The sequence below is a fragment of the Microtus pennsylvanicus genome, chromosome 3 (genome assembly GCF_037038515.1).
Source record: "Microtus pennsylvanicus isolate mMicPen1 chromosome 3, mMicPen1.hap1, whole genome shotgun sequence".
Classification (NCBI taxonomy): domain Eukaryota; kingdom Metazoa; phylum Chordata; class Mammalia; order Rodentia; family Cricetidae; genus Microtus; species Microtus pennsylvanicus.
The window spans coordinates 57220436-57242564 of record NC_134581.1 but is presented as its reverse complement, the minus strand read 5'-3'; the positions used below and the strand labels follow the sequence as shown (position 1 = coordinate 57242564).

The window sequence follows — 22129 nt, the reverse complement described above, 5'->3', positions numbered from 1 at the left end:
AAATCCTTTTCAGATTAGTTACTGGAAAGCACATAAAAACAAGGCTTTGTTATGCAGACTTGCAAAGCAGTTGATTTTGAAGCTCCAGCTTTCTCATCTACAAAATCAAGGCAAAAATGTTTAAAGTTATGGCAAGGATCAAACAAAATATTTGAACATGTTTTACACAGTGTACAGTGCTTTAAAATTACATCACACGTGATTATGGATGACCCATGGTGTCTCCAGATTAGGTTTGGGCCTCTTGATATGAAGTACGTGTGCTCCAAAGGAGAAAATAATTATCTGTTCAACTTTCACCACTCAAACCCTGTGGGTAAAGGGATGAGGCCATTGCTGTACTTGCTTCTGTTTGGAAGGGAAAAGAATGATACAAATGGAAGACAGTCTGTAGTGGTTCTGAGGTTCCACTGGGCTCCTGTACTGTGTGTGGGAAATACTCTTTAGCAGGGTGCTTCTATGAACTTAAGGGGACTCTTGTAAATGCTGTGTTTTGTGTGTGTGTTCCTTGGTTCTGCCTTCTGAGTATTCTCTTTTAAGACTTTCTACCACTCACTACCTACTGATAGCTGAGGACCCAAAGGTCGTTTTAAGTCTTAAACAGGTACAGCCTCCTTCAGTGCACATTAATGTTTCTTTTAACTGTTGAAGTCCTCAAAATTTTTGACTTCAGGCTAGGCAGGTGGCTTGGTTTGTAAAGCCTGAGTTTGGATCCTTAGCTGGGAGTGTGTCTATTATCCAGCACTGGGAAGTGGGAGGTGGAGATAGAGGATCCGTGGAAACTCATAGGCAGTTAGCCTGGTGTTTGTGGCTAAGTTCCAGGCTAATGAGTGACTCTGTCTCAAACAGAAAAAAATGGAAGATGTCTGGGATCTGACACACAAGATTGTTCTCTGACTTCCATAAGCCATGTGCATGTGCACTGGCACTCACTGGTGCATATGCACAAACATAAAACACACACGAAACTTTAATTTCAATCAGCTCCAATAACTGCTTATGTAGTGATATCTGCATATAGCTAGGTTTTTCTTTATTTCTTGGTTTCTTGTTTCTGTACCCCTCTCATCTCTTAATTGTAGGTGCCTTAAGCCTGTCAGGCTTTAGTAGAAGAGTGATAGCCTTTGTCTGGTTTTCTTGAGCTAGTCTCTCTATATTAAAACATTTGCTAGATGCTATAATCTTTGCTATATCCTTACTCTGAGATCTATTCAGAGGTTTTAGTAGTTAGTTGTTTTTGTAACTTTAGTTTGATTCTTATTACAAGGCTGAGTTTTACTTTTTTGTGTGTGCAAAAGCCTTTCAGTATTGTGTGTGTGCTTGCTATTGTGCATGTGTGGAGGTTCAAGGGCAACTCTGTGGTGTTGGTTGTCTCCTTCTATGTTTACATGGATTCAGGGGCTCAAACTCAAGTTATCAGGCCTGTGTAGCAGGCCTGTTGAGTCATCTTGCCAGCTCCTGTCAGTATATTTTATACCTTTCTAAATTTACAACTCACTTTTTCCAGCTTTTTCAAGTTCCTACTTTCTAGAATCTGTTTATTTTCACTTTTGATATAGATTGCCTGGTACATTTAGAGGTTCACAGTTTTTGTATTCTTTGACAAAGCAATTGACACTGATCAACATACAAAAAAAAGCATTGTGTTTTCTAACACTTCGCCAATGCTGTGAACACAGTAGGCCTTCTAAGTTGTTATAGGTACCAGTTTTGCTAATATTTTATGACTTCACAATATGATTTTTGAGATGGCCTATTCCCATGAACACTTCCATGTCACCAAGTCAACATCAAACTTGCAGGTTTTGTTTGGGAACACTTTTGATTGGATACTAATTTCTATGCCAACCAGGTAGATTGGTTATGCTTCAGTATTTGAAAAAGACAGTTGCTGGTTGTCTATAACACAGAAGCTGCAGTTCTTGCTTATGTCTTATTCCATGTGGATGACATGTGTCTTCAGTCACTGTTGATACCCTCAGACACGAGACTGGTACAGTGAACTCTTGGAATGAACTCCCATGTTTTTCCAAGGTAGGAAAGAGGATACAGAAACTCAAATGTTCTGCATAGATAGGACATATCTCACTTCTGTTAATATCTCATTGGCCAAAACAATTTACATGGTCATGCCCAACTTTGGGAGAGCACTGAGGAAGTGTAGTTCTGTTATGTACCCAAAGAGGGAAGAACCAGAGTTTATGTAAACAATGCTAATATTTCCCACCATGGTAATATCTAGGCCAGAGAAAATGATTGTTGCTGGTTGTGGGGCCATACTGCCTATGTATGAGTGATGCTAGCCCCCTTCACACTGTTACAGAGAGTAAACATGATGCCTTTCCTCATATGGCTTGCATTACAGCTTCATTTCATTAAGAAACTAGTGGGGGCATTCTGTGGCATTATAGAAATACCAGGAATGAGACCCACCAAGTTACTTAAAAACTCAGCAATGCATCTCTAATATGCATGAAGAAAAATTAAGCTTGGGGCTGGAGAGATAGCTCTGAGGTTAAGAGCATTGACTGCTCTTCCAGAGGACCTGAGTTCAATTCCCAGCAACCATGTGGTGGCTTACAGCCATCTGTACTGAGATCTGGTGCCCTCTTCTGTCCTTCAGGCATACATACAGGCAGACCACTGTATACATAATGCTGTGAGACAATGGTCTCTACCCTGTCACTTGTATTTTAAATAAACGCTGATTGGCCAATAGCCAGGCAGGAAGTATAGGCAGGGCGACCAGGTAGGAAGTAGAGGCAGGACAATGAGAATTCCGCGAAGAGGGAAGTTTCAGTCTGCAGTCTGTCACCCAGACAGAGAGGAAGCCAGACACAGAACAAACAAAATGTGACTGCCTTGCTGAAAAATGTACCAAGCCACGTGGCTAACACAGACAAGAATAATGGGCTATAAGATGTAAGAAATAGTTAATAAGAAGCCTGAGCTACTAGGCCAATCAGTTTATAATTAATATAGGCCTCTGTGCATTTCTTTGGGACTTAACATCCATGGGAACCAGGCAGAACAGAAACTTCAGTCAAATCTTTTTTAAAAAAAATGGAAAGAAAAACATAAGCTCATAGGATAATTGACACTTCCCACCCTCGATTTAAAAAAAAAACACTGAAATTCTGTGATAATAATGGGAAGAAAACCAAATTGAATGAGGACACTGGAGGAATCTTCCTTTGGTAGTATCAACAATAATATATTGTTTATGTTGCTTGCTTTTCCTGGAAAAAGCACCCACTTTAAATTCAACCAAAAGTAAGACCAGGTAGAAGAGGTTACACTTGGGTTTAGGTAAATGGTTTTCTTTTTAGTCTTAGTATAATTAGAGAGAATGGCAGTTTAGGGAAGTCCATCTTAAATGCACGCCTCGCTTGTGTAAGCTAGCGGCGATAGTAGGGGTTGTTGCAGAGAAGGTGCTGCTTCTCCAGCTGAGTAAGAGGCACTGAGACAGAGCATGCTTTTGAAATGGATCTCAGAACTCTTTTATTAGGCTGGCAATCATATTTTATTTCAAGTGAATCAGTTCTTAAGAGCAAAAGACACATTTGGGAGAAAGCTGTGTACAGTTATGGTATTTGAATACCAGCTCCATAACATTCTTGGGAAAGCGCATTGTGATATGGTAGAAACAGCACCTCCTCCCAGCACAGGCATGAATGAGATGGTGAACTGAAAGTGCTTAGCTCAGTGGCTGACAGACAGCAAGTGCTCTAAAATGCTGGCCATCATCTTCCTTCCTGAGAGACGTCCAGAATGACAGGAAGAGCAGGATGATAAGAACCCCTGCAATCCCAGGAACTGAGCGGTTGAGGCAGGAAGAGGGTCAGGAATTTAAAACCAGTCTAAGCTTTAGGGTAAGATCTTGTCTCAGGAAACCAAAAGAAGATGATGAAGATAAAGAGGGAGAAAATGGGGAAGAGAAGAAGAAAAAGGGAAGGGAAAGGGGTGGAGTGGTGGTGCAAAGTTCTCATTAGGAATAGACTACTAAATCAATTTTTACAGTCAGGCAGAAATATGAGCGCCCACTTCAGGAAAAGTCAGGCAGTAATACAACTGGGAAATTTGTAAAATGCCAATGTGGTCAGATGACTATCACTTCAGCCTGTCTCTGTCTCTCTGTCTCTGTCTCTCTCTTTCTCTTTCTCACACACATACAAACATGTACACGTGTTGTGTGTGTTGTCCCTGATCCATATATGTTTGTGTATGATTTATGTGATGTGTATATACACACACACACACACACACACACACATTTGTTTGCTTTGCTTCTGGTTATTCTTTCTGCTTTCTTCAAATAGAAAATCCTCTAATTTCTGGATTTTATCTTTCCTTTGCTTCTGATTCTTTCTTTTTTGTGTTATTCCATTACTCTGTTGCCTCTACTCTGTATTTTTCTTTACCTTTTTATCTCTTATCCTTTCTAAGTTATTGAACACGAGAAAACCTGCAGGTGAGTCTGTAAACTGTGATGACTGTCTTTGATGCCTCTCTATCCATTCTTTCTGTAGCTTTCCCTAGCAAGGCCCCTGACCTTTACTGATCTGCTTCCTCTGCACCATGTGATTACCTCCTGCACCAAGACAACCCTCTTATTACAATACTGCTCCTAGTTACAGTGTCATAGACAATGAGGTTTATCCTAGGCACAGTTATTGCTAATTAAAAACTTTCCCCAACACCTGCTGTGATAACTTGCAATATACTTAGCATTGGGAATTTCTTTCAGTCTCTACAGAGACTAAACAAAAAAAAAACAGAAAGAAAAAGGAGTGCATCCAAGCACTCAGAAAGCAAAGGTGAAAATAATTCCTTGATTTCTGGGCTTTACTTTTCTCAAAAGTATTATAACTCCAGTCAAGTGAGTGTAAAGCCCTGACCTCAAGAACAAACACATTTTAGATAGTATAACATGATAACATATGTTTTGTTTTGAGCTTTTTTGAGACTTTCCCTGCTAAATATACTGATTCACACTATTCTGTTTTGATACTTTAGAAAAATAAAGCAAGTGGATTATACCTTGTGGTACATGGGACTATTTCAGTACCATCAATTTGGAACTAAAAACTATTTAATTCTGAACGGATTGTGTGCAAGGAATGTAACAATTTCAGGTGAATTAGTTCATTCTGGCATTTTCACTTTTCTCCTGAAAGAAATCATCACATGTAAACAGCAGAATGATAACGACTTCATTTTGTTGTTCCCTACCTTATATTTTTAACCCTAAAACACTTATGTGATTATATTGGAAACAGGGCCTTTAAGGAGGTCACTAAGTTAAATAACTCATAAGAGTAGAGCATTGATCCTTTAGAATTAGTGTTTTTATATAAAAGACATCACATTCCCTGGTGTATGTGTGTGTGTGTGTGTGTGTGTGTGTGTGTGTGTGTGTGTGTGTGTGGCTGTGTGGCTGTGTGGCTGTGTGGCTGTGTGTTAGAGACACAAGAAGAAGATGGTGGTTCCCTTACCAGGAGCCAAATCTACCTTGGACTTCTACGCTCCAATTGTAAGAAAACAAATTCTTGCTGCTTAAGCCACCGTGTCAGTGCTGTCTGTTCTATTTGTCTGAGAAGACCAAGGAGAGATTTCTTAGTAGTAGGTAGGCTCTAGAGGCTCAGGACGTGCCCACTGCAGGATCAAGAGATGCCTCCAAGGCAATCCCAAATCTGGTAACTAGGGTTATTGCTTTATGATGTGGTTGTGCAAATCTGGAAAGGAAGGGAAGTGTCCAGGACTAAGTGCTATTCTTGTGGAACTGCTGTTGTTCAGGTCCTGTCCTGTACAATTCCTAGCCTTCCTCTGAACATACCTACCTAATCTTAAAAAACATCTCTTTGAAGGGGCAGCAGTTTATCAGCCATCTAGATCCTGCACATACTTGAGTGGTCCAGCCCCAGTGAACTATAACCCCTCATACCTCAAGGTCATAGCCAATGCCATGGGCCTTACACATCTGGAGAAAAACATAATAGAAGACTAGGGAGAGATTGTCGTGCTTCAGCTGGGTAGACATCACTGCATAGCGACTGGTTTCTGGTGACTAGAAAAGTTACAACTGAGTTAGAATCCAAAAATTTTCACGTCAAAATTTAACTTTACAGTTACAGATTTGCAGAAAATGACTAGGTGGCACAGAAGTGCTTATTCTACCACAGTTGCACTGTTGATTCTACCGTACATTGCTTTGGAACACTTGTCATAACTAGGGAACCCGGCTGCTACATTACTGTTATCTAAGTTCATACTTTATTTGAATTTCATTAGTTTTTTTCCATTTCCCCTTTCCTGTGTCAAGGCCCCATCTTGTTTTTAGTGTTATATTATACTCAGTCATCTTATTTCCTTATGTTCCTCAGATCTTTCTTAGTTCTTCAGATTCCCATGTTTTTGATGACTTGACAATTTTGAGTACTGATTAGCTAGTTCATTAAATTCCCATTGGTTTGTTTTTTCTGATGTTTTTCTCATTATTGGATTGAAGTAGTGTGTTTTTGAGAGAGAAAGGCCACACATATGAATTGCAGTCTTTCTCACCTTATATTAAGGATCCATGCTATTGTGCTTTGGGTACTATTTCCTAAAGGTCACATATTAAAGGATAGTGAAATCATGAGGAGGTAGGATTCTGTGGAAGATTGTTAAGTGATTGGAGACATGCCCTCAAAAGGGATTGTCAGAATTTAGGTGCTTTTGTCTCTATTTTACTTCTTGGCTCATAATGTAAGTGGTTTTATTTCACCATGCATTTTCTATTATTGCAATCCATCACCCCCACCAGAGGTCCAAAGAAATGAATGGGCTAGTCCACCAAACTGTAAGCTAAATAAGACCCCTGTCATATTATCTCAAAGCTGACAAACACACTATCAACATGACATATTATTCATAGTGCTAGAAGTAATATTCCTCCTTTCCATACTATACTTTATGATATAAGCCACTTTAGTGTTAACAAAATACTCCTTAAGGTAGCCAATTTTGAAACTAATTGCATTTTCAATTTGGAAGCTGCTGTTTAAAAAAGTTATTAGTAGATATTAATTATACAAACAAACAGGTTTCATTATGCCATTTTCATACATGTTCACAATGGATTTCAATTATAGTCACCTATTATTCCCTCTTGTTCCCCCTCTCCACCTGGTGATCTCTTTCCTCTTTCTAAGTAACCCTTCTGCTTTTCATGCCTTTCACTTTATTTTGCATACATATTAGAGACTGGCTATAGTAGGCCCAGAAAACTTCACTTACATATTTCATAGAACATTTAAAATTTAATCTGCACAAATTAGAGTATTGGATATTAGCAGCTTTGCAGAATGCATAACATTATATATTTGCCCTGGACCATCAGATGTTTCTGTGGGATGTCTGAAAGTGTGGAGGCCTGCATACAGAGTCGTGATCAACTTTAGAGTCGTGAGAGAATGCTCCTGGCCCAAGTCTGGGTCTTAGGGTCCTACAGATGCTTGGACTTCCACAGTGACTTGAAACACACGCTGACATGGGGGTACCTGGAGATCTGTAGGCAGGCCTCAGGTTCTGTCTAGGAAGCAGTGTGTGAGCTGAGCTGATCACAGCCCATCAGAGAATAGAGAGCCTTACTCTTCTCTCTTCCTGTCCCTCTTTCCCTCCTCTTGGGCATATATGTATAAACTTTACAGTCATCTTTTGTAATATGTCCCCCTTTCATGTGACTTTTCCATCAACATTTATATCAAACCCTGTAAGTGAAGATCCCAGTCAGTACCATTGTTAAGGTTACTTTTTCCACAGGTAGGTAGAGTTCATGTCTATACAGATGTTAGGCCTTGCAGGATAATGTGTCTTGAGTCATGCATTGCTATTAGAATTGTCCCATCTGTACAACTAGGACACATGTTTATTTTTAACAGAGACACAAAAACATTTTACCTATCAGTGGAGTACCATGTAATGTTTGATATACATATGTATTCAAATATTTAAATCAGATAAGCATTTTTATCTCTTCAAACATTTATCATTTCTTTGTGGTAAAAACTTTCAAAAGTTTTTTCTTAGGTTACTTTTTCTTTTTTAATGTGCAGTATATAGCTACTGTCTATAACCTCCATGTTGCAAATATGGTAGTGACAAGAGCAAACTAAGAGAAGCTCTGACTCAGCTGGCTAGAGTCTATCATGCCAGGCAGTGCCATGTACCTGCCCTCATAGTGAAGGCCCAGAAGTGGTGTGGAACAATTCTGTATCTGTCAATTATGTTTTAAATAAACGCTGTTTGGCCAGTAGCCAGGCAGGAAGTATAGGCGGGATAACCAGATAGGAAGTAGAGGCCAGACAATGAGAACAGGAGTGTTCTGGGAAGAAGAAAGCTCTTCCTGCAGTCCTGCCCAGATACTGGAGAAGCAGGATGTGACCTGTCCCACTGAAAAAGGTACTGAGCCATGTGGCTAACATAGATAAGAATAATGGGTTAATATAAGTTATAAGAGCTAATACGAAGCCTGAGCTAATGGGCCAATCAGTTTATAACTAATGTAGATGTTCTGTTTGGTTTTCTTTGGGATTTACTGGCTGTGGGAACTGGGCAGGACAGAAACCCCAACAAGCAGGCCCTCATGTTACACAGAGGATGGATGTGAACCTCAACACTCTGGAATTCCACAGAGGCTACTGAGCATGTAATTGTATGGTAATTGCCATGAATTCACATGGTGATTCCATTGAAGGTTATATTTGTCTTCTAAACTTGTCTTATGGTACCTTAGTATAAATAAGCACAATCAAGATTATGCCACAGTTCGTGAGAGAAGCAGGAAACTACATGGTAGGTAGATCACTCTCCATACTGTGGTACTTGGTCATAAAGCACAGCAAAAGAGTTCATAGCCCAGCAGAATATGACTTCTGCATGCAGTAAGATCAGGCCACCCTGGGGCTACTTCTCAGTGAAAACAAATTCTTGTTCCCCCTTTCTCAGTCCTCAGCTTAAAATGTATGAAGAATCAGTAAAGAGTCGGGGTATCTGATATGTCTCTTAGTTGCTGCTGCTTTTCCATTATTGCCATCATCTTAGCTTGTAATGTTATTGTCCAGGAGTTCTGAAAATGAAGATACAAGCAGAATTCCATAGATGAGAGGGCATATGAAATATGTGATCAAAACCTGGGAAGCCACTGACTATCATTGTGATCCTGAACTCATCATTTAACATCTGTGTCTGAAATCTGATAAATAGTACCTACTATTTTTGTCCCTATTCCTTTGGAAGGATTTTAAATCATAAATAAATATAATTTCCTAGACTATTCCTTTCTCTACGGGTACCACTTGTCTCCTGGGATTCTGACCATCACCACAAGATTTATTGTTTTCCCCCAAACCAGGATGCTTCTACTCAAAAGTCATCAGGGTCGTTTCCTTGCCTTCACACTGAAATCCAGAGCCTAGTTTAGTGAGCAGACTCTTCCAGATCTTCCAGAGTCTCAGTGCACTTCTCTAATCACAGCCCCTTCCTCTTCTGATTACTTTCCATCTTGTAAGAGTCCATAGGTCTTTACAGACAATCTCCCCTTTGCTAATGGAGGCCTTCCCTTTCTTTCTACTCAGTGACTACCCTAGTTCCATGTATGTTGAAAGTGCTTCTTGTCCCTACCAGGCCATCATCATCTTGCTTAAGAGCTCTGGAACAGTCATTCTAATGGCATCTTTAGATGGCCTTGTGGATTTTCTTTGTGAAAATGTATATTTTATTTATGTTTTAGTATATAAACTGTTCATTTTTAGAAAAGAATGGCTCATTGCTTAAGTTCTTTGATCTTTTCCATAGCCCCTGTTACTTAGTTAGACATCTGTGCTTCCTAGGAAACCAGTGCTATGTCTACTGATGCTTTTAAAAATCTACTTCTCCATGATAACCCAGCCCAGCTTGTGTCACTGAGACACTAGGTAATATGTACTGAATAGTAACATATTCACAGGGACATGGCTTGCCCTTTGGAAAGTGTGTTCTGAAGTCTCAGCCAGAAGCATCCTCAGGAAGGAGCCGAAGCTCCCAGGAACCCAAGCCCTGACTCTGAGCCAGTATAAGGCTGGGCAAACAGGTTTCAAGTTTGACAGCCTGCACTTTAAGCATTGGCTTCCCCATTTGTTTGCTAAGTGTTCAAAGAACATATACTTACCTTTTCTTAACCCAATTTTCTCATATCTTAAAAAAAATGAACACTATAGTTCCTGCCTAATATATGGGGTTATGAACAGGTTCATGTGATGGTCTTAGCAAAGCACATGTAGATAAGGCTTAGCGCACTGTGATGTTGCTCTCACCCTACACTCTGTGGCAGGGCCAAGCGCTGCCCTTCATAAACCTGGAGCTCTTTGCCACTTATCCCAATTTTTTCCATGCTTCATGTGTTGGATGAAAGACCTTTTGAATTTACTTCTAATTGGCTCTTGCTGAGTGTTAATTGATATAACTAAGTGATGACTGATAAAGTCTTAGTTATGGCTTGTCATAACAATATTACCCCCTTCTAGAAGTTTCCACAACAGCAATAAAAACCTACCTAAGGGCCTTTCCAAGAAAGGCTACAGAATGGAAAGATGGGCCTTTTCTGTTTGCTCACGGCTGTGTTCATTCTCTTGTCCCCTACAGTGTGTGAGGCTCTAGCCAGGCTTCCTACAGACAGCCCCATTCTCCAGGACCCATAAAATCAAACTGCTCAGGAGACCTTGGGGATTATTTAGCCCTTCCTTATTTATAACTAAGGAAACTGATGCCAGAGCAAATATCAGAACTCATGATCCCTGACACTCAGACCAACATCCACTCTAAAATCTTACTGGCCACATCTGGAATGTGTGGGAGGTCTCAGAAACTTAGCCTTTCCATGAAAACAAGAAGCAGCAGCACACAAAACATCAGTGCTAGTCTATACTTATTAAACTACCTTTCTAAATCACAATCTAACAAGAATGCTTCAAGCTAAATAAAAGAATCCTGGAATACTCTTTTTCACTGGAGAATATAATTTTGCTTCAGCCACAATTTAAATTGATTTAGTTGTGAGCACAGCGTCTGAAGTGTGGAGCGCATTCTGTTTTCACCATGATACTTGTTTTGACAGTGATGCATTTCAGTTGACATAGCTGAAATCCTCATGTAATAAATCTCTGCCTGAAAATTAATCATGTTTATAATATTCTGAGAATTAATAACACCCATTGCTCAAATCATTAACTTAAAAAAGGAGCTTCCAAAATCTGTTCTCGGCAGTAAGGGACCACAAATAAATGAATGTTTGATAAAATAATCCAAGTAGCAGTTTAACAAGCGTAAACTGGAATGTGGCTGCAATAACACAGAACTATTGTTTAAGGGTTGGCAGAGGCTGATGAGGTTCTTATTCCAGTTATGAAGCAGGCATCCACATGCATAATGAACTGCTCTCTGAATTATTAATGTGTTGCTTATTTAGCCTCATCTGTCTAGAAGATAATGTATCCTAACTCTAATGAGTGATCGGTTTTGTACATAATTACAGTAGCAGCAGTAGTGGGGAAATGTGTGCCTTCAACGAAGGAGTTCTAAAAATAAAGTCATCACATAAACTCTGATGTGGTTGCATTCTATCAAAATCAAACCCGAAGCATTTGAGAATTCATAATAAATTACAGGAGACAGAGTCATTATTAACATCATAATTTAACACAAAAGGTTTTACTTAATCATTCATTACAGATCGTATCTGTTCAAACATGTATAAATGAGTTGGGTTGTTTTAAGACGTTAGCAAAGGCGACTATTTTATGGTGGCTCAGCAACTGTGGTTTAGAAGGTCTGGGAAGGGAGGGGAAAAGTGAAGGTTGACAGAATAAGGTGATTATTTATGCCAACTTTGGAGTTAACTAAAAGTTTAAAAAAGAATCCTTTTGTGTGTATGTGTACATATGTACACGTGTGCACATGTGTGTAGAGGCAGAGGGTGACACTGAATGTCTTCTTCAATCACTCGCTGTCTTATTTGTTTTGAGACAGGGTTTGTTTCTCACTGAACCAGGAGCTTACTGATTTATCTAGGCAGCGCTGTACCCAGATTCTTACATGGGAACTTGGGATTGAACTCAGGTCTTGATGCTTGTGCAGCAAGCACTGTGCTTACTAACTCAGCACCCCAGTCCTTTTTATTTCTAAAATGTGCATATCTGGGATTTCTCAGACTTTGTTTTTATGCCTTCAAATGTATTTAGTTGGTTGGTTTGCTGGCTGTAAAAGAGTCTGGATCAGGTCTACTCATCTGATGCAAAGGGTTCCAAACGGTCCTGACACCTGTTGCTGACAGTGGTCACCACTGAGCTCCCTGAGAGTCTAGAAAGGGGTCTTTGCTCATTTGTTGTTTGCTTTTCTTGTCTTAGCACAGCACATTATTAAAGGGATATAAGTAAACTTCCCAGTTATCAGTTCTGAATGTGCTGTCACTATCTTAGAAGCTAGCCCTTTATAGTGGCCACCTTGTATTTCCTCCTTCCTTCTTCAAAACGGGGCTGACTGTGAACCTATCACAGTGTGTTCATACTTGCTTGGGAAGTTTCAGGTTGGCTGAAAATTGTACTGTGTACACATGTACATGATTCTTTTTAAAGACCCTATTGCATATATGAATATGTGTGGGGCCTGCACACACACACACACACACACACACACACACACACACACACACACACAGAGTGATTCAGCCTGGAAGAATCTATTGCGCTCTGAAACCTAAAGCACTTAAGTTTATTCTCACACCAGAAACCCTGAATAGCTTTTCTGCCATAATTCTAGAAACACGTGATTTCTTGGGAGTTTCCTTTTTTGTGTAGGCAGTTCCTAAAAGTATACAATAGTCCTCATGGAATTCTCCTTCTTGGCCTGTAGCTAGGAATGACACCTAGAGGCAAGCGGGGGAAATGGAAGAACACTGCCGATTTGAGGTACAACTACTGCTTATGGTCCCCAAAGCTACAGGCCTCTGCAGCAGTAGATTGTCTTTGGATGATTGTGCTGCTACGAACTCAGTTCTAGCTTCATAGTGGCATGGAGCTTTACTGTGTCTTTTCATCCAGCACCAGACCAACAGTTCCACAGATCCTTCTGGTGAAAATGGACACCTCAAGTGGAGGCGATTTCCTCATATCCAGTTCGGCTTATCAGAAAGCAAAAAGTGAGGTGATTCCTCAGAGCAAGGTCCTAGCTGGCACCTCACAGGAGAACTGGGTTGAAGGGGTAAGGAAGAAGTCACATGAGCACTCAAGACATCAAGAATCTCTCTAGGATGGTGGAGGTATAGGGCAGAGTCAAACAGGCTCCGTTAAACCTAGAGGCATCTAGTTCTGAAGATGTTCAGCAGAAAGGTAGAAGATGTTCCAAAAAGGTTCTGAGACAGAATCCAATTAAATAGCTATGGGTTGTAGACCAGGCTGGCCTTGAATTCACAGAGATTCTCTTGCCTCTGCCTCCCGAGTGCTAGAATTAAAGGTGTGTGCCACCATTCCCAGTTGGAATTCTTTATCTATTTAATATATTTGGATGTCAGGTGGAGCTTCATTTTCAAGGACAAAAAGCCACTGTTGGAAAAGGCAGAAGAAATCTTTAGCAGCAGTCAGGACAACTGGATGGATGCAGAGCCTCAAATACACTCTTATACCAAGGACCACCTTGCCCTGTTGACCTTTGTTCTTTTTCTCTGTGACCTGATTAGCTAGCTCCAGAAGCACCCCCTCTTCCCATGGAGACTTTTTTATACCCATGGATGCTACAGTTGGTAAACCTCATTAGCAGCCGGTTTCAGGCCTGTCATCCTACTGATGACAAAGGAGACTATGTAGTTTTTAGGCCAAGGGGAAAGAAGGGAGACAGGAAATCTTAAGGGAATTGCTACCATGCTAGTGTGAGATGGTGGGGCAGAGTCCAACGTGGCATCTTCATGGAAGTAGGGTACTGGTAAGATCTGAGGCATTTTAGCAGCTAGAAGTATTGCAGCCTGGTTGTGGCAGGGAATGGGACTAAGCTAAGTCTTGCCCGCCTCTGGCCTCATCCCCCAAGAGGATGTAGGGGGAAGAGACTATACAGTTTAAATAACTTCACCTGAAGACTCAGAGCAGCCAGGTCTAGAAGTTTTTGGGTCTGGGAGTCTAAGCTCAAAATGGAAGCGAGGGCTAGAAAAACAGGGATGAAGGCTGTCAAAAATAGCTGCTTGCTGATGGACTGTGGAGAGAGCTGGGGAGAACTGGGAGGTACCCAACGGAAGGCCCGTGCCTCTGGACTTCCATACCTTGCTTCCTCTTCTTGGGTGGCCTCCCCCTTTTTATGGCAGAGACTGTCTCATTTATGAACCTTGTTTTGAAATGGCTCAGTGACCTCTCTGATTCTTGATTCTCTTTTTGCTCACTTAGCAGTTGAGTATTGCCGAATGCCAGACCAACCAGAAAGAGTTGCTTACCAGCTCTGCCTGGATGCTAAGGCGCTTTTTCTTCCTTTCTGTATCTTGATCAAAGCGGGGCACTTCCAGGGTGCTCAGACCACAATCCAGATGGCCATTTGTCAAGAACAGGGTGAGCTGAGTCATGGCTAGCTGATCACTGTATGAGAGGTTGAGGCCTGTTGTCCATACCTGGTTAAAACATGAGCCAGGGAAGTGAGGGTATGATGAGACAGGAGAAGAAAGAGAGCCACACCAGTCCTAACTAGACCAACCCAGTGGCCAAGGAGATTCTTGGAGTAGAGATGTCTGTGCTGAGGGATGGGGCTTGTTTCTCAGTAGAACATTCATGATGATATAGGGAGTTTAAAACTGGCAATACCTGGCCAAAAAAATCTAACAGAGATCTTGGTGATGTTTTTTGCTTGTGGTTTGTTATTTCAGAGGTGGACAGTGCAATGTTCTCTACTGTGATTGGATAAAAGCTAAAGAGGGTGGTAACTAAAGGAAATACTGAACATCTACCAAGTGTTTAACTAGCAGTGACAAAAGTAGGTCAGGAGCCACCTCCTCCTTCTCCTTTAAGTTTGTCATTTCAAATTCCCATGTGATCCCCAGTCCAACTTAGCTGAATGCTCAAGGCAGAGCCTGCAAGTCACTAGAGTCAGAGATAGAGGCTATAAGTCATGCCATCAAGATAACCGATCCACATATGCCCAGTGAATCACAGCACAGTGTAATGTGTGCTATAGCAATGAATATGGAAGTAGAAAGGACAGACTGGGTTTGCTTGGTGGAATCAAAGCTGCCTATGAAGGTGACATTTGAGCCTTAAACTAGTAATCCAGCCATGGTTTGCATGGACTAAGTACATATGCTATGCTAGGTACTTCACAGGTTTCTCTGATCCTTCTAGTTGTTTTTAAAACTGCAACACATACTCAGATAAAGAAACAGATCCAGGAGGTCCTTAAGTCCACATAGTAAGGAAGGGTTAGCACTCAGATTTTAGTCTTATCTGTCTGGCTCCAAACCCACTCTCCTCCCGTGCACCTTCAAAGGAGATGCCATTGATGCTGTACCAATCCTCCAAATTAAATGTCAAAGTTGCAGAGAATCAGAACATGTTTTTGTTTAATACAGCCTATGCCATGGAAGTGTCTTGTGGAGAAAACATAAAATATTATATTTCTGCAGCATGCTGTAATTAGCAGTAATGCATTTTCACTGTAGGAAGTTGGAAACGAACACATTTTCATGAAGGTTTGATTAAATATTTTTTCCTCTTAGAGGGCCTACAAGTGCCCCACTCACCAACTCTGTATGTTAAAATACATAACACATCTGCCCTAGAGTGGACTCCTCTCGAACAAATCTAGCAGTGAGTGACTTGAGTAAGCATTGGATGTAAATGGCATCATTATAAGAATATTAAGGGGTCAAGCTGTCAAGGCCCCTTGCTAAACTGATGCTAATTTCAGGATCATATTCACACAGTAATCCTCTTTCATAACAGCAAATAAATCACATTTGCAACAATTGTTAAAAACTAACTGCCAAGTGTCTGCTGCAGTTGTAAATATCCTATTTGTCAACTTAAATATTTACCGCTATATGGCAGTACATGTAAATCAGATGGGGACAGCTCCTGTTCCTCTGAGGAGGAAGTGAACTTTCTCTTCTTACACATCCTTCTCCGGAGTTTCTCTTTTCATGCTTTGGTGCTCTTGGTCAAAGGCAGATGTATATACAAAAGATTGCTGATATTTATATTAATGATATTAATGTTTTGGTGGTAAGGCTTTTGGTAAGAAGGCAGCATTGTCTAGGGAAAAACAGAACCAAGGAGTGGGAGCACTATATGTGTCCTCACAAGCAGCATACGTTTAGACTAGTACTGATGCTCTCTCCACCAGTGTCCTCAAGGGTCAAGGAGCAAACAGTAATACCTCCCACATGGGGCTTATACACACATAAAATTGCCATATAAAGTTGAATACAAATGTTACTTACAATTATTAAGCATTCCCTTTAAGAGGACAGACTCCTCACTAAGCACAGTGGTGGAGCCCAAAATCTTAGCACTCAGAAGGCTGAATCAAATGGAATCACAAGTTCGAAGCCAGCCTGGACTAATGGTGGGAAATGCTATATTTTAAGAAGTTAGATTCTTAGGTGGCACATTTTATGTGACTCTCAGATAGTACCATCTCCTAACAGGTATGCCCCATAGTGTCAGGTTTGGGGCAATGGTGCTGCTACTCTAGCTCCATTTTACTGGGGATACTGAGAGCAAAGTCTGTTTCCTGCTTGCCTGAGATGATAGAGCATGGGCCAGAGCTCTGAATTTTCTAGAGGTCGGTATTTTTGCTTCTTGCTTCCCCAGGCTGCCCTAACTCCTTGGTTCACAAAGGAGATAGAATACATTTCCTTAAGCCTTTTACTCAACAGCAGGCTTGCCTGATTTGCTCAGATAATTGTTCCCGTTCTCCATCTGGTTTTCCCTGCTGAAAACATTGCCCAAGGCATGCTTGTTTGTGTACAGGGGTTCCAATATTCCCCTCTAGATTGTCAGCCCTTTAGGGGAAGCTGCTAAGCCTTTGTCTTCCTACAGTCCCCAGTGTGTGGAGTACGGTTAGTGAAGCAGGGTACATCTACTATTCTAGTCCCATACTGTGAATGCCTCTGGATCCATTCAGTAGCAGGCACGTGGGGGCCCCTTAGGACGGAGTCCAGACTCAAACCAAGCAAATATTTCTCTGCACCTCCTTGGTGCTTGTCCCATGTTCTCACTGCCTCTTACTTAATCCTATTTTTAAATTTAAATTTCAGTGTTAACTTCAAAAATTTACAGATCCTTGCAGTGGATACTCCTGTCACAAGCAGGCCATGGCAGTGGCCTACACAAAAGCACTGTGAGAAGGGATAAGGACAGTGTGTAAATGGTGACTTTGATATGACCTACTATGATGGCTTGTAATGATTGGCTTGCTGGATTAATTGATTAGATTTGAAGGTAAGACTAAGGGTTTACTTTTAAAAAACAAAACACCCAATACAATCAGTTCACTTCATAAATGGACCAACTCTGGCATATGTGGTGGGGGTGCTTCTCCCTGGGTCACAGCTAAACATCAAAGGTGCACAAGAGCCTACAAATCCTGCTTCTCAGTCAGAAGTCATTTGATAACTGTTTGCTTGATGATTTTTAAAAATAATTTTTCTGAAAATAGCAAGAAGTGTAGGGAAACTCACAGCCTTAAGGACACAAAATTATTCACCTCAGCATTACTTGTAATACTGAAAAAGACAGGTGGTGGTGGTGCATGCCTTTAATCCCAGCACTCAAACAGATGGATCTATGTGAGTTCAAGGCCAGCCTGACTTGCAAAGGGAGTTCTAGGATAAACTCCAAAGCTACAGAGAAACCCTGTCTCGAAAAAACAAAACAAACAAACAAACAAACAAACAAAACCCCAAAACCAAACCAAAATAAAGCATTTGGGCGTTAGACAAAATTACAGTGTATCCAAGTGATGGGATGCTGTGTGATATGTGATATTATCATAAGAGATGATGGTTGTGAATAACTTGATGATATAGTATGCACAAAAAAGAATAGGTAGCTATATGAGCAACATGACTTGATCTTTGCAAAAATAATATATACACAAAAGACTGGTTGAGAACATAACAACATGCTAATCATCGGTATCAATATTAGCAAGATTATAACTGCACTTTCATGGAGATTTTCAGACACATTCAGGATATACGCTATCTAACATGGTAGCTGCCAGGCCTGTAGCCACTAGGCACTTGAAATGTTGCTAGTGTAAACTGAGATGTGCTGTTAGTAGAAAATACATGCTAGATCTCCAAGACTGAGGAGATAAGGAGGAGTGTAAAATACATCATTAATAATATTTGTACTGATTGAATATAGAAATGATATTACTCTGCTTATGATGGGTTAAGTAAAAATATTATTTTCATCTCTTAGTTCGCTTGTAAAAATGAGATTGCTAGAAAATAAAAGTTATGTATGTGACTTAACATCCTTTAGTCCACTGCAGTTTTACCAAAGAGGTGGGTCCAGTGTGGGGAGCGGAGGCCCCAGCTCTCCACCTCCCTGATGTACTCTGTCTGCATTCAGAGAACTAGCACAGGACAGAATTGTTCTGTTCTCAAGTTCTTTGGGATGACAAGGCAATAACATGCTTCTGTGTGAAAAAGGGTGGGAGAGAGACCTAATGTAAAGCCCTCTTTGCCTTAGGTATTCTGGGCAGATGGAGGCCGCCTGCTCACCCCTGCTGCTTCTGCCTTTCTCTGGTGACAGGCAGGATGGATGGGTGATGGAGCATGCAGATGCGGGCAGCTGTGCCTTGGTCCTACATTCTGCAATTGTCTTAAAGTGCAAGTAAAGTTCCATGGCAAAGAGTTTTGTCTTGCTCCTTGCTCGCCTTCTTTTATGAACATCATTGTAAGAACGAGACAGAGGGACTAGTTTATAGATTGTATAGTAGTCATTGAAGAACCAGAATTTCTGAGCTTTAAGAATCCACAGAGATTTTACAATTTCATCTTCATGTTTTCATCTACTTTTCTTTTCTATAGGGAAACTGAGGCCTGAGCAGTTAACAGGCTAGTGGTTCAAGTTTATGCTATCAGTGTCTGAGATACGTATTTGTAATCCACAATTAAGTCACCTCTCTGGGCCCCACTTCCCTTGACTAGTCACTGGAGATTATGTTCTGGATAGACCTTCCCTTCATTGCCCCTAGATATATCTATGAGGCCAACTAGGAATTATGAAGATTTACCATCTGGTGATAATTTTTTAAAAAATATTTTATTATTCTCTAAATTGGCCAATCTTAAGAGATATCAAACTGAGAACTCACTCATTACAAGGCTGGCACCAGTCCTTCAGAGTCAACTGTGATGTACAGCCATTTTCCTCTGCAGCCTGCTTGACTGAGGGATATAGGAATGATCTCCCTACCCATGTTTTCGTTCAGATTCAGTTATAAATCTGATGGGAAATCTATTGTTGGACCATTTGATTCTTTCTAGAGAGAAGCCAAGCCATCTGTCAAACCAATGGGAAGCTCTTCTGGGAGTAGCATAATCAAGCTGTAGCTAGGCCAGGGTTCCGTATGTTCTTCTGGCTTGACTAAGAGGCAAGCAAAGGGCTTACTTCCCACATACAATTTCAGAGGCTGGAAATTTGTTGGAGGTATTGAGCAGAGGGATGACATGCTCTGCTATCTATTTTTAAAGAGTTGATGTGCAGAAAGAGAAGGGACCATGAATGGCAAGGATAGAGACTGGGAGTGCAGTTAGTTTGGGTGACAGGTGACAATGGCAAGACCAGTATCAGAACCGTGCAGGGTGGCAGGAGTGGTTTTCTATAGACATATTACCATTGTAGGCTCAATGGACATAACAGATGGCTTTGAGGTGGGACCTGAGTCAAAGATAAGAATCAAAAATATCTCTAAGCTTTTCCCCGAGAAAATGGAAGAATTGTGTCCTAGTAGAACAGATTGAAGACAAATTAGAAGGTAAAATCCAGGTTTGAGGCTTAGGTATGTTCAACTTGAGATACCTCTGTAGGACAATGTTTTTGTGGATAGGACGAGCTCAGATACCTCTTCTTTCTCACTCACTGTATGTCAGGAGCATGTGTTGGGCTTCACTCGAAGTTTAAAGATTGCTAGGCCCTGGTAAGGAGGCAGCTCTTCTCTGATGTCATTTTCGAGCATGGAGTACCAGGCTTTCCCTAACTGGGTGCGGACCATAGGATCCGAGGTCTTAATCTAAGAGACTGTGGCAGAGATAGGTCATCCTGCTTCTCACCATGGTTGTGCCAAGATACACTAAGCTTGAAAGGATAGAAAGAAGGATTGGAGGACATAAGAGCCAGCAGCAGAGGGTAAAGAGGCCTAAGAGGGGCTGAGGGAGACTTCTGAACCAGTTATAAGGACTTGCTGAGGATGCCAGCCTCGTCTCTGCTGTCTGTCTGGTCTTCAGTAATTTCCTTCCATATCTCTAGGCCTACTTCCTTGTCTAGTAACACAGGCCAAAGGCTGTGGCTGCATCTTAATAGTAGAGCACTTACTTAGCACGCGTGAGGCCCTAGGTTCAATCTCAAGTATTGTCAAATCAAACCAGATACAATGGGCCTACTGGCATGGATCCCTGTGGTCTGTTGTGAGGTGACTACATGATATAGTGTGTGAAGCTATTACTGCAGGGGTCTGGCAGACCCCAAGTCTGTTTGGACCCATAGGACTGTGGAGACAGTTAGGGCAGTGGGAGGACTCAGTTGTTGGGCTCTGAATTGGATATACTTGCCCATGTCTCAGTGACAGGGAGCAGAACAGGCCCCAGCATCCCAGTAACCATGAAGACATGATCTCCTTGGCATAGCAAATGACATCTCTCCCCCTCTTGGATCATTAAAATGCCAGACAGCATTGAGCGCACCATGTGGTAGACACACCTGACACAGTTTTTAAATAAGTGGGTATACCACACTGAAAGAATTTTCAATTAGTAAAACAGTAATAGGATTGTGATATTTATAAGAATTGTTTGCATTACATTAAAAATAATAAGTAGACAGGCATAGGGAACAGCTGCTGCCTCTTGGCCTGTTGCCACCTAGTGGCAATTGCTGGGATAGCCCAGTGTCTTCTACAAGTCTCTTAAGAGATAGGAACAATCACCTAACTACCTGTTCAACAATTGAAACTTCTAGAATCCATCCTGGAGTCGTTCCCCATGTTTCTACTAATGTTATTTATTCCCAGGGAATGGAAATTACAGCTCAATAAGGCTGTCTTTAATCAACTAGAACATCCATCCTTGAATACCGCCTGCCTCTGGTTAGGGCCTTATTTTGATTCTTGAGTCTATGAGATCAGAGGCAACAAAGAATCTGGGTCCCTTCTCTTAGCAGTCAGGGCCAAGTAACCATCAGGCCTAGGGCCTCCTTGGTTTTCGCTTTCATATTTGGATTTAAAAATGTTTAGATTTTTTAAAAGTTAATGGCTTTCAAGTATGAAAACTATTTAAAAAGTATACACAAAGTAAAATATGTCAGCCATGTGCAACAAAACTCTTAAGCAGTGATGTTTAAATCAGATTCCATTAGAGTGCATTTGTATACACTTGACATGACAAGGACAGGTGAAATACCTCTAAAACTGGAAATACTCTGGGTACCAGGGACTCTTAGACAGTTCTATCATGGAAGCACAGAGCGACCCTCATCATCCCACTTCACTATGTAAGAACTGTGGAGGTGGGCTGACCTGCTTGGGTCCTGTAACTAAGTGAAGAACTGGCTGGGAGCGAAGCCCAAGTTCTTAGCCATTGGTCTAGCACATCTGTGACACCCAGTTACCAACATAACTTGCTTTCTTTATGGGGCCAGAAGCTTCTCTGTTACTGTAGAAATTCTTTTCCTGATATGCCAAAATCACACTAGAGATTATTTGGTTATCTAAAGTGAAAAAATTTTAAATTTAAACCTGCAGCAACAGCAGCAGCTACATTTGTTTTTCACTTAAAACAAAAAACACAACTTTTAAGTACACAGTTGCGTTTTCTGTTTTCTATTCCAAGCTTCTTCTGCCTTAACAATTTATA

The 22129-nt window shown here is 41.0% G+C and overlaps 1 protein-coding gene and 1 non-coding gene across 2 annotated transcripts in view; one reads left to right on the top strand and one right to left on the bottom strand.

Moving 5' to 3' along the window:
• The window catches only part of LOC142846753 (IQ domain-containing protein H-like), a 142114-nt gene that overhangs the window by 17777 nt on the left and 102208 nt on the right, over positions 1-22129 (bottom strand). Inside the window, exons 9-10 of the mRNA XM_075967570.1 lie at positions 14492-14662; positions 5945-6067 (exon numbers count right to left, since the gene is read on the bottom strand). Of these exons, the coding sequence (XP_075823685.1) occupies positions 5945-6067; positions 14492-14662 (294 nt within the window). The remainder of the gene's footprint in view (positions 1-5944; positions 6068-14491; positions 14663-22129) is intronic.
• LOC142847478 (U4 spliceosomal RNA) lies at positions 4625-4759 on the top strand. Its single transcript, XR_012910226.1, has one exon. It is a non-coding gene; the product is annotated as a U4 spliceosomal RNA (small nuclear RNA).